Source organism: Leguminivora glycinivorella, chromosome 16 (genome assembly GCF_023078275.1).
Source record: "Leguminivora glycinivorella isolate SPB_JAAS2020 chromosome 16, LegGlyc_1.1, whole genome shotgun sequence".
NCBI classification, from domain to species: Eukaryota; Metazoa; Arthropoda; class Insecta; order Lepidoptera; family Tortricidae; genus Leguminivora; species Leguminivora glycinivorella.
The window spans coordinates 16,026,679-16,039,622 of record NC_062986.1 but is presented as its reverse complement, the minus strand read 5'-3'; the positions used below and the strand labels follow the sequence as shown (position 1 = coordinate 16,039,622).

The following is a 12,944-nucleotide window of genomic DNA, read 5'->3' as shown; positions in this document are numbered from 1 at the left end:
ACCAATGTTCAGTAATACACATAACTTCAACATTATTACTATCTAAAAATAATCCTACTTCTAATTCTTTGCTGGAAAAACCCTGAATATTCTGGTGAACAACGTTCATATTCAGGTGTTTTTCCGCTGTCTTACAATCTAGTTTAAATGAGGCATGGGGTCCTTGGCTTTGTCAGCTGACTGAGACTTATATATAACACTATTACATCTATTTGGCTCAATATTGAAGGCCAATAACTCCACTAAATATACAAATAATTTCTTTGGCAAAAATACCTTCCGTGGAGCTAGCATGAAGCGCTCAATGAATTTATTTAAGTCAAAGAAATGGTACTTTTTAGGGTTCCGTAGCCAAAATGGCAAAAACGGAACCCTTATAGTTTCGTCATGTCCGTCTGTCCGTCTGTCCGTCTGTCCGTCTGTCCGTCTGTCACAGCCGATTTACTCGGAAACTATAAGTACTACAGTGATGAAATTTGATGGGAATATGTGTTGTATGAACCGCTACAAAATTATGACACTAAATAGTAAAAAAAAAGAATTGGGGGTGGGGCCCCCATACATGTAACTGAGGGATGAAAATTTTTTTTCGATGTACATACCCGTGTGGGGTATCAATGGAAAGGTCTTTTAAAATGATATAAAGTTTTCTAAAAAACATTTTTCTTAAAGTGAACGGTTTTTGAGATATCAGCTCTCAAAGTCGTAAAAAGTATGTCCCCCCCCCTCTATTTTTATAACTACGGGGTATAAAATTCTAAAAAAAATAGAGGTGATGCATGCTAATTAACTCTTTCAACGATTTTTGGTTTGATCAAAGTATCTCTTATAGTTTTTGAGATAGGTTGATTTAACTGTAATTTTGGTTAAGTTATTGGTTTATTATATTTGCTGCTACGGAACCCTTTGTGCGCGAGCCCGACTCGCACTTGGCCGGTTTTTTTATTAACAGCTATGGCATGGTACATTAAAGAATTATAGTAAGCTATCTTACAATTATAGTCATATGATACATTTTCTGCATAAGGTAGTGCACATAATATAATTTTCCCCACACCAGATTTTTCAATAACATTTAGTGTGGACATCAATTTATCTATGCTAAGCTTATCTACATTAAGACTATTTCCTAATAAAATTACTAATGTAGTACTGCTATCATAACATCCCTTTGAAATAAGGTCACATAAATGAGACAAAGTAATGTTTTGATAACAGTAATTTGTCACTTGTTGCTCTAACTGGTAGCTTAATAATGGGCCCATTCCTAACCCAATCTGATCTGAAAAAACAACAGTCTTACTGACTGCTCTAGGGGGCTGTTTAACTACTGCCGCATGCCTAGTTGTGTCGTGGGCCACATCGGCTTGAATAATCTTTGCTGGTGGCATTTGGCCACAATTACAATGTTTTCCATTTAATAATGCCTTACACCGCTCCTCCAAATCTCTATTTTCTAGCAGCAATTTATTAAAAGCCTGTATGTGCTCCTCAACTTGTTTTTTAGTAGTCTCATACATGGTGGATACTGCCATGGTGGATATGCTTTGTTGTAGCAAATCCTGTACAATCACTGTCAACCCTCTTTGGACTCGCGTACAGTTTAACAATACCTGGCCTAATCCGTTGCGATGTAGTAAATATTCACAACAGCGCTCATGGCTGAACAATTTCAGAATATTCAAGTAGCACAAGTAGGAGCCTGGGGCTTACCCCACGTACGGACGTACCGTTAAAATCACAATTACGTTCAGAAACAGCTTACATTATTTGTAATTTCAAATTTACTACAGTAATAAGTAGAGCGTGTTTGGTAAATACTCTACGTTGCTCTGTATTGCGCTGTCTCTGTATTGCGAGTTAAGATCTAGCGCGAACCAATGTAATGTGATCTCAGTGTGCGTAGCCGAATGAAATTAAATGAAATAAAATTTATTCAAAACAACACGTTAAAATGTACAGATTGTTGTTCCAAAAAGGATGCCACTCAGCATGTGTCGGGGCACATAGTGCCACGACGCTGATTTCAGTGGACCAAATGCAAAAACGCTCACGAAATGCTCACGATAATATATCTGATTACATTTCTACGGCGTTTCCCCCGTAGCCGAATGGCATTTCTGCTACGCGAAACGCCACCGAATCGCCGGAGAAATGTAGTTTGGCTCGATCGCGCAAATACGCAAGAGGGATAGAGCTAGATAGCTACGAACGAGATATTATCGTGAGCGTTTCGTGAGCGTTTGTGCATCCGGCTACGCACAAGGGCTGCTGGAGGATGTTACTAAAGTTGGCTCCAAAATTAGGCGACCTAAATTGACAGGTCGGGATAGAATCTTAGATCAAATCAAATTATTTTCACTTGGAGGCCTTGGTCACTTTTTCTTTGTAATATGACATTTATTTAATGTTTATAGTATAGCTAGCTTTTGTTCGCGTTAGAAAGAGACAAAAGGTAGCCTATGTCACTCTCCATCCCTTCAACTATCTCCATTTAAAAAATCACGTCTTTTCGTCGCTCCGTTTTGCCGTGAAAGATGGACAAACAAACAGACACACACACTTTCCCGTTTATAATATTAGTATGGAGATTATCGTAGTAGTGTTACTACTTAAAAATACAAATTAAAATATTTTTGAATGAACGCCAGCGCCATCTCTCTTCGCTAACTCGTAACATGTGTTGATTCAGTCAAGAGGTCGAACTAGTTTCGGTTCTACCTCAGAGATGGCCGGGGGCGCCTAAACCTTCGGTAATTGTGTCACATACTTGGAAATTTCGACCCTTGCTTTCGTGATCGATGGCCGAGTGGTTTATAGGCATTCGCCCGGTTAACGGAGTACGCTGGTTTGATTCCAGCTCGGAACACTTGGAGGCCTTGGTTACTTTTTCTTTGTATATGACATTTATTTAATGTTAAGGGTACAGGCCAATGCTGTTGATATTCAGTTTAAAAAAAAGTTGAATTAGTGTACAGTGAGCTAGTGTGCAGAGAGCAAAGTTGATATTTACACCGATTTGTCGTCCTTTTCGCACTAATTGTCAGTGCGATTGGGATGCACTGAAACGATAAAGTTTATCCAACTAGTGTGTTACGCCCGCAGCACAATATAATAAAGAGTACTATCGTACAGTATGGCTACTCCCGCTCCCCGCTGAAAGTACCGCCCACCCCCTCTCGGTTACCTCACAGTTACCGCCTGTCAAAAACGCGAACTATCGACCTGTCATATCTCACTCATACAAGCATGGTACGCGTTCACCTACACGTGCTTAGAATGTGTGCTATAGGAACGCCTCTTTCATATATTTGATCGCCAGTGTCCGAGATGTGCCCGCAGGTTCCAGAAGTTGATTGGGCATTTTCAGAAATCTGTCTGTGTGTGTGTGTCTGTCTGTGGCATCGTAGCTCCCGAACGGATGAACGGATTTAGATTTAGTTTTTTTTTGTTTGAAAGCTGAGTTAGTCGGGAGTGTTTTAAGCCATGTTTAATGAAAATCCGTTCACTAACTCGGGGGTCTTCTCAAAATTTTAATTTTGTGGTTAGTTTATCTATCACGATGAGTAAGCACGCGCAACGTCTCTCTGTCTTGGATTAAAAGTCTAGCAACTAGGATTTATGGCTAATTTTTCTCAGGCAACCTTATACTACTTTATTTGTAATTAGGTAAGCCTCATTTTAAGACTAGCCCGGATTGGTTAACAAATGAGTGCAGCGTAAAATTTTAAATAGTTTAAAGCGTAGAAAAAATAATTCATAAGCTAGCTTTCTAATATTACGTAATTGAGTTTTATTCGTTTTGCCTCGGCTTAAGTTACAGAAAGATGTATATCGAAGGATCAAACATTTAATAATGTGCTCTGGCCCCGTAGCCGAATGGCATTTCTCCGACGCCAAACGAAAACGAAACGTAGTCCGGCTCTGTCGCGCCAATTCGCAAGAGCGACAGGGATAGACATCTACTAGCGTTTCGTTTCGTGAGCGTTTCGTGAGCGTTTGTGCCATTCGGCTACGCACCCTGTTGTTTAGAAATCTGAATTTTTAGATTTAATTATTATGATATTCCTTTGTACTTATTGGACTTCTTATTAAGTAAGTACTTGAAATAAATCTTCTAAATATATAAAAGAAGAAGCTGACTGACTGACTGACTGACTGACTGACATATCAACGCACAGCCGAAACCGCTGGTCCTAGAGATTTCAAATTTGGCACGTAGGTTCCTTATGTAGTGTAGAGGAGCACTAAGAAAGGATTTTCCAAAATTCACCTCCTAAGGGGGTCAAATGGGGGTTCAAAGTTTGTATGGGGAAACAGGATTAGTTTGACTATTTTATTCGAAACTTCACAGGAAGATTCCTTAAGACATATGACTGAATATGTGTTTCAGGTTTTTTGAAAATTTAACCCCTATAAGAGTGAAAAGGGGGTGATAAAGTCAAAAAATCAATATGGGTATCGTTTTTATGGTTTATCGGGTCGCTGATCACGATAAATACAACGTTTTTAAAATCTAACGAGGCGGAAGTGAAATACCTTCTCCCCTGTTGTGGTGCAATGGGGTTTAAATATCAAAAATATATGTAAAAGAAGATATTGACTGACTGACTGACATATCAACGCACAGCCGAAACCGCTGGTCCTAGAGATGTCAAATTTGGTACGTAGGTTCCTTATATAGTGTAGAGGAGCACTAAGAAAGGATTTTTCAAAAATCGCCTCCTAAGGGGCTCAAATAGGGGTTCAAAGTTTGTATGGGGAAACAAGATTAGTTTGACTATTTTATACGAAACTTCATAGGAGGATTCTTAAAGACATATGACTAAATACATGTTTCAGGTTTTTTGAAAATTTGACCTCTAAAGGGGTGCAAAGGGGGTAAAGTCAAAAACACAATATGGGTATCGTTTTTAAGGTTTATCGGGTGGCTGATCACGATAAATAGAACGATTTTAAAATCTAATGAGGTGGAAAAGTAATTTTCTCCCCTGTTGTAGTGTTATTAGGGTTAAAATATCCAAAATAGCCATAAGAGGAGCACTAAGAAAGGATTTTTCAAAGTTCACCTCCTAGCATGATAATTTGACAGGGGCAAGGACGGGGACAGGGACGGGGACAGGGACGGGGACAGGGATGGGGACGGGACGGGATAGGGATAGGGATAGGATAGGGATAGGGATAGGGATAGGGATAGGGAGGGACGGGGACGGGGATACGGGACGGGGACGGGGACGGGGATAGGGACGGGACGGGGACACGAGGACAAGGATAGAGATAGGGACGGGGATAAGAATAGGGATTGGGGTCGGAATAATCGGTCGGCAATCTAGGCAGTATAAAATGCAGGTGGCTCAGTGGGAAGGGATTATTAGTAAGTAGGCATCGGCGAGTATCCTGCATCCGTGATAACTATTATATTCAATGTGCTGTAAGAAGATGGTTGTTTGCTTTCCTTTTATATGTTTATGTTTGCAATAAGTATAAGCAAAATGGAAAAAATTGTAAGCGATAACGCAAGGAAGTACTTTTTACCCTACCGACCATAGCGTCGAGATACTGGCTATGTGGGTTGTATGAAGTTTCCCCAGTATAAATATTTATATAGGTAAAATACATACATATTCGTACCTACTACCTACGCTGTGGTCGCTGTGTAACAATTCTACAATCATTGCAAGAATTTCTTTTAAAACAATAGTAATAATTTTAAGGTACAGTCAGCCATAAAACAGTGTAAGGTTCTTGGCTGACCGTACAGCAAATAGATCAGTTACAATGGCCCTCCAGTCGAGAATTGCCCTGCTTTACCTTAATCGAAACAATCGTGGACAGATGTACCTACAAAGAAACCTACGGATCCAAATGAAAATCTTATTTTTTGTAAACGTTTCAATAAGAATACTTTTATTACGCGGGCGAAGCCGCGGGTAAAAGCTAGTATTTCATAAAATAAAAAGTACCTACTGAAAACTTATAACTCTTATAAGACATAATGTACCGTCTCGTCTATGGGAACGAGGTTCTTATAAGTGATCAGAAAGATGTGGTACGTAAGTGACCGGTCTGGCTAAGTGGATAGTAATCTTGTGAATCCGATGATCCTTGGTTTGAATCCCAATTAGTGCATTTGTGTGATGAGCACAGATATTTATACCTGATTTTATACCTGACTTATGGGAGATTTTTATGTATTTAAGTGTTTATATATCGTAGTCTGAGTACCTACCCACAACACAAGCGTGGGACTTAGTTGAAGAGTGCATAGTATGTAGCAAGGAAGGTGTAGTGTGGATAAAGTCCTACCACGGGCAGTGACAGTGACAGCAATATGGCGGCCAACAGGTGAAGTACATAATTAAGGTGGCTCGCTTTCCATACAAAAAACATCTACCATTTATTTAGTCACCGCACACTACAACTAAATAAAAATATGCGCATACATCTACTATACATTATCCGTCGTCGCGGTAGTGAATGAAATACATTGTTTCATACAGAAATCATGGACAAATCAACGTGAATTTTTTATTAATTTTAAGTAAATGTGCGTGCCAAATTTTGTGTACAGACACAGAGCCGTCATATTTCGCGCATTTTTAGTTGACATTGTCATCAGTGACATTTGGCTCTTGACAAGTAATTATTTAAAGATATTGGTTTAGTTAACTCAAGCAGACTCAGAAATAATGACGCATTTTGTCAACAAAGATACATATCGTGTATTTCGACACTGCTAATGTAAATCGAAATGGCGTCTCGGTCAAACGAAGTTTTTTTTAATCATTTGAACTTTTATGGATTTATTAAGTATTTTTTATTTTTTTTATGGAATATTTGACTATTACTATATTGCTTTCCTATTTTTTATTTTCATACAAAAACACAATACAATCCTTTATTATGCCTTTGTTGATAAAATAAAATATTACACGTCTGGTATAATACATTATACATAGGTCATAGTGTGGGCATAGTATTAGTAACGTATTGCATTTACTGAGCTGGTTGACCTATGTTATTGTTGTGTGAATGTTTTTCTTCAACAACTAAATGGTTATATACAAGAATATGGGTAGCTTTTGTACATTGTAATTTATCCTCAGTCACCCGTTGACCACGAACGCTGTAAAGTGTTTGAAACATCGGGATGAATTTTAAACTCATTATACAGGATTTAATCCGTTTTCATAGTTTTTATTTCATGAGTAACTATCGCGGTAACTGAAGACAATATTAACTAAATGGTTACAAATAATAATTATCATCAATATAATCTGGTCCAGGCAGGCTATTATGGTCGCGCGATAAATGATAAAACATCTGGCCGTCCCTATAATCGCACTTACTAATAGTGCGACAGGGACGGCCTGATATTTTATCGTCTATCGCGCGACCATGCTACCCGTGCTGTACTAGCTTTTGCCCGCGGCTTCGCTTGCGTTAGAATGAGACAAAAGTAGCATATGTCACTCTCCATCCCTTCAACTATCTCCACTTAGAAAACATGTCAATCCGTCGCTCCGTTTGGCCGTGAAAGACGGACAAACAAACAAACAAACACACATTATCTTTGGTGAAACAACGAATTCTTCCACTTCAGATTATAGAGTAACCAGCTTTTCCCATTTATAATAAACTAGCTTTTGACCGCGGCTTCGCTCGCGTAAGAAAGAGACAAAAAGTAGTCTATGTCACTCTCCATCCCTTCAACTAAATCCCCTTAAATAATCACGTCAATTCGTCGCTCCGGTTTTGCCGTGAAAGACGGACAAACAAACAGACACACACCCTTTCCCATTTGTAATATTAGTATGGATTTGACATTATTATTTATATTTAAATAATTATATATGTATAGCCCAATTTCGTCGATAACAGCGTGTTATGTAATGGCGTCGTTGGTGAATAGTCGTCTGTCACGCCGTGAAGGTGCGTTCGATTCCCAGGATTCTATAAACTTTTTGTATTTTTTTGGATATAAATTTCGTATTTTTTATTGACCGAGCAAGAATGGAGAGCCGAAGGTATCAATTTTATCTTAGAGAACATATTGATTTTTTTATTGTCATTTTGATTTTCTATTTATTAAGTTGAGATATAAAACACAACTTTTAATACCCTCGCTAAATATAATATTTTATCGAAATTACTCCTTAGATAAAAAAAGTCCACTTGAGTTTTTAAAGCATTACGTTACTCAGTTAACTATTGCATTTTCATTTACTAATTTAAGATATCAAAAGCGATTTGAATACCCTTGCTCCATCGAAAATAAACAATTAGAAAAAAAAAATCATTCGAATCGTAGTTTAGAAACTAAAATTTATCTATACTTTATTGGAATTTTTTTAAATATCAGATTAGGATAATTATGTTAGAAATTCTGAGTTCGACGAACCCAAAAATTATTACCATGTAAGAGAATAGGTTTTTAATCTTTTTTGTGGAAAACGCTCAGTAACTACTGTACGAGTACATATACATTTACATACATACATACATACATACAATCACGCCTGTATCCCATGAAGGGGTAGGCAGAGCACATGAAACTACTCAAGTCTCAGTGCCACTCTGGGCATATAAGGGGTTGAAGAAAACGAAACTGTGACATTGCAGTGACAGGTTGCCAGCCTCTCGCCTACGCCACAATTTAACCCATACATTTTACATATACATTTATGTATAATAATAAAACAAAAAATAGTGTCTCATAGTGTTGTGTTCCTGCCGGTGAGTAAGGCTGCCAGAGCTCAACGAGGGTGTGGGGTGCTGACGACGGGAGGACTTACGGAACTAATTTGTTCCGTCTATTGTCCTTTGAGTCGTCGGCAACCCAAACCCTCCTTTGAACTTGTACACTCCTTTTTGCTGTGCACACGCAGCAAAGGGGAGTGTACAAGTTTCTAATGGGGCGGCAACGCGCATGCGACACTCTTTGAGTTGCAGGCGTCCATAGGTTATGGTGACCGCTTTCCATCAGGCGGACCGTATGCTTGTTTGCCACCGACGTAGTATTTAAAAAAAAAAGAGAAAAAGTCCTGGATTCGAACCCAGTACTTCCATGCAAATCATGCGATGGCACGTATTTACCGCAAGGCTATTTAAACAAGCTGTCGCCGCGTGAAATTATCGACTAGAAGGAATACAAAAACACTGTTTGTATGTGTGAGTGGTACTTAAAAATAGTGTAAAATAGTAAATTTATCTATATTAAGGGGATTAACGTTACAATGAGAAGTTGAATGTTTGTTGTAATACGTCAATTTTAATATTAAATGTTCGCGAAGCATAATTGAAAGTATATAAATGCCTGTACGACTCCACAAAAAAAAAATAAGACTGGTAATTTGCAGATTAACGCCATCTAACGCAGCCTGAGCTTCGGGTAACCTAAGCGAGCCACCTTAAGACGATGTTTACCATCATCTTAAGCTGAGTGGATATATCCTAGTATATCATTTTTTTTTTTATACCACGTCGGTGGCAAACAAATATTAATCCTATATTATTCATAGTAGCTTTGTACTTTTGTATAATTTATTGAAAATATCTGGGCAACCGAGCTTCGCTCGGTTCTGTTTCGTATCCTTGACATGTGTCGCCATCTAGTTCAAAAATGAATAGTACCTACATCGAGCGAAAGAATTCTCAGCCTTAACAACACAACTACTCCACACGAGATGGCGCGCATTTCGCCACAAAAACTCAAATAGTGTATTTTCTATTCGTTTTAGCCTTGACCTGTGTCGCCATCTAGTGTTTGCAATAAATAGTACTTACATCGACCGAAAGAATTCTGTCTTAACAGTACAACTACTGCACACGAGATGGCGCGCGAAGAAAAACGCATGAAAACTCGAAAATTCGCGTTTTCCGGGACCTAAGGATAAGTTAGACCGATTTTTCACCCCCAAAAACCCCCACATAACAAATTTCTGCGAAATCGTTAGAGCGGTTTCCGAGATCGTCAGTGTAAATAAATATATATATAAATAAATAAATAAATAAATAAATAAATATACAAGAATTGCTCGTTTAAAAGTATAAGATTAATTTCCATAGACTACCTAATCTGTTAATATTTTTTGATTAATACTTTTGCATGTTAAATTGTATATTGTTGTTTAATGCATGTTAATTATAAAATGTAATGTTTTGAAAAGAAGTGGCTTGCCGAGTTTCTTGCCGGTCCCATAGTGGATACCCCCCTCCAACTGAGGGGGAGTGAAATCTTCTCGAGGCTGAGGCGTAGGGTTAGAGCCGGAGTAGCTTTATTTGATGTTCATATGCGCATCGTAATATGCCTACTTGTAAAATAAATATTTCGTTTCGTATCTGTAAGGAATATAATTTGGCCTGAAAGGTGATAAAGTCTTACCACAGACAGTAGCAGTAATATGGCGACCAGCAGGTAAAGAACACTATGACGATGGTGACCGTCATCTTGAGCGTCCGCGCCCGCGCTCGCCCGAGGATACCCACGCCACTGCGACGCATGTTATCTGAGGACAATACAAATTTATTAGCTTACTTGCGACCTAGTATTATACTATAAAATACTGGATTTTGCCCGCGCCTTCACTCGCGTTAGAAAGAGACAAAAAATAGCCTATGTCACTCTCCATCCCTTCAGCCATCTCCACCTAAAAATCACATCAATTCGTCGCTCCGCTTTGCCGTGAAAGACGGACAAATAAACAGACACACACACTTTCCCATTTGTAATATTAAAACTAGTATGGATCTCTTTTCCGAGACCACGGGGACAACGCCGTCCCTGAAACGTTGGAGGTCAGTTTATTATGTACCTCTATACTCTATATAGTCATCCTACCAAAAACATTCTGTAAAAACTAGCCAAGTCTCGATTGAGCTGCTTGTTTATCTCTAAAAAGTAATGAAATCTAGATAAAGTCGTGCCGAGTCTAAGGTTCCTTACTGCGATTTCTTTATTATTACAGTTAATGTTGGGTGACTTGGCCGTTGAAGAGTAGCGGTTCTGGCGACAGATTGGTGCAATGGCGTCATAGAGCACCTGGTTTTGTACCCCTGTCTACCCTTCAATCAAAGGCCAAGTAATCGCAGTAAGGAACCTTAGACTTGGCACGACTTTATCTGAATTTTATTACTTTTCAGAGATAAACAAGCAGCTCCATCGAGACATTACTAGCTAGTTTTTACAGAATGTTTTTGGTGGGATTTCACTTCTTTTTGTTGAAACGTGGGCATGAAATGAAGCGGCTCACCAAGTTCAATATTTTCTGTAAAGGCGGTAGGTATGTCGATCTCTAATAGTTTGGTTGGGCTCTTGTGTTTTCTAATCAGGGTCACCAGGTACTCCAGATCTTCGATTATCCTAGTTTTTGTAGTTTATACTTTATGTAGCCATTAAACCCTAACTCTGTACCAAATTTCAGCTCTCTGAGTTTAAGATGAGTACTAGTTGTCTTCTGACGATATAGTGAGTGTGTCATAAATGCGAAACTTTGCTTTCGTTTAACTTCAGAGCTAAATGACGTGATTATAGCTTACTGGATGATGAAAATTTCTGCGTTCTGGTCTTATCCAGAGGTTCTCAAATAGAAGCCTGAAAATGCGGCGAAAAGGTTCCTGTAAAGGATGGTACGGCAGTGTTTGCTTCGCGCTCAACTTGGTGGTGGCACTGCCGTGCCCCCCGATACGCGGTTGAGTACCGATTTAAAAATTATGATGTGTAATAATCGGGTAAGTTTAAATTAGTGTAGAATTAAATAGACATTTAGGAACATTCGTGAACATATATTATACACATTATATATACGAAAACAGAAAGGAATGAAGTGTCACGAAATGGTCTCATCTCGGCGTGTTGCTGGTAACTTTTCGATGAAATCGTCAAGTGAGAGAAATCCATGGAAGGTGTCATACAGAACTTTTGTGTTTCACTCGGTAACAAAGTGTGTTTAATCTTCGTGCCTTGAAACCCTCGCAACCAGTCCATTTTATGAACCACTCACTACGTTCGCGGTCTAATTTTATGAATTCTTTCACTCGTTTGGGTGTCAATTTTGGCACGTGCGGCTAAACAACAACTTTGTCCCCTTGTAAACAAAGAACTATTTAGAAGGTCAAATTGAGCCGTAAAGTACTTAACATGTCAGGACTTTGGGACAAAGTCGTCCCAAAAGTTTGAGTTCAGATTTTTTCACAAGAAAAAGAAGATTGTTTATCATTAAAACTTTTTTTTCCTTAAGGGCATTCAGTAAAATACAAGTGAAGAGGATAGTGAGCCAGCGCTTCTCCGTATAAAGTACTTAGTCACCGACGTACCTAGCTCATACAAAAAAAAGTGTACCCCTTAAAATTAGATGGCGCTGTTTCGCAGCCTGGAAGGGGCCAAAATCATATTTTTCCCAAATATTTTTGCGTGTTTTTGTTTTTTATAACAACAAATGACATATATTTCTTTATTTTAATGTCATGATATCAGGTCAATACACATTTTGAAAAAAATAAGTTTGTAGGCATCATCAATGCAGTTATGATAGTATTTAATAGGTGACGCTAAAAAATTGAGGTACGATTCTTAGTAAGAAGATTGTAAATCCTATATAGATCATCCTTGTTGGCAAATAATGTTTAATTATATTTTTATTCAGCAACTTTTGTGATGGCGTCTTTCATTTCCCGTGGATAGCGAGAGACGGCATTACGAATATTCGTCACATATTTATAATATTTTAACCGGGTTACTCGCGTTTTAGGTCGAAATATCACTCGACATTTTTCAATCGATTTCCAAGGATCTTTTTCAAAGAGTAACGATTTGTCCTTCACTCGTCGAAAGTGCGGCGGGCGCGGCTTAAAATATTTCAAATACCTCTATATTTGAGTCTCTCGGGATGGCGTTTGATGTCTTTATGCTAGATAGAAACAGCCTCTGCCTCTTATGTGCCGTT

At 38.5% G+C, this 12,944-nt stretch overlaps 1 protein-coding gene across 1 annotated transcript in view; it reads right to left on the bottom strand.

Annotated features, from left to right (window-relative positions):
- The window catches only part of LOC125234565 (adipokinetic hormone/corazonin-related peptide receptor variant I-like), a 78,068-nt gene that overhangs the window by 16,996 nt on the left and 48,128 nt on the right, over window positions 1–12,944 (bottom strand). The window contains exon 3 of the mRNA XM_048140854.1: window positions 10,385–10,508. Coding sequence (XP_047996811.1) covers window positions 10,385–10,508 — 124 coding nt within the window. The remainder of the gene's footprint in view (window positions 1–10,384; window positions 10,509–12,944) is intronic.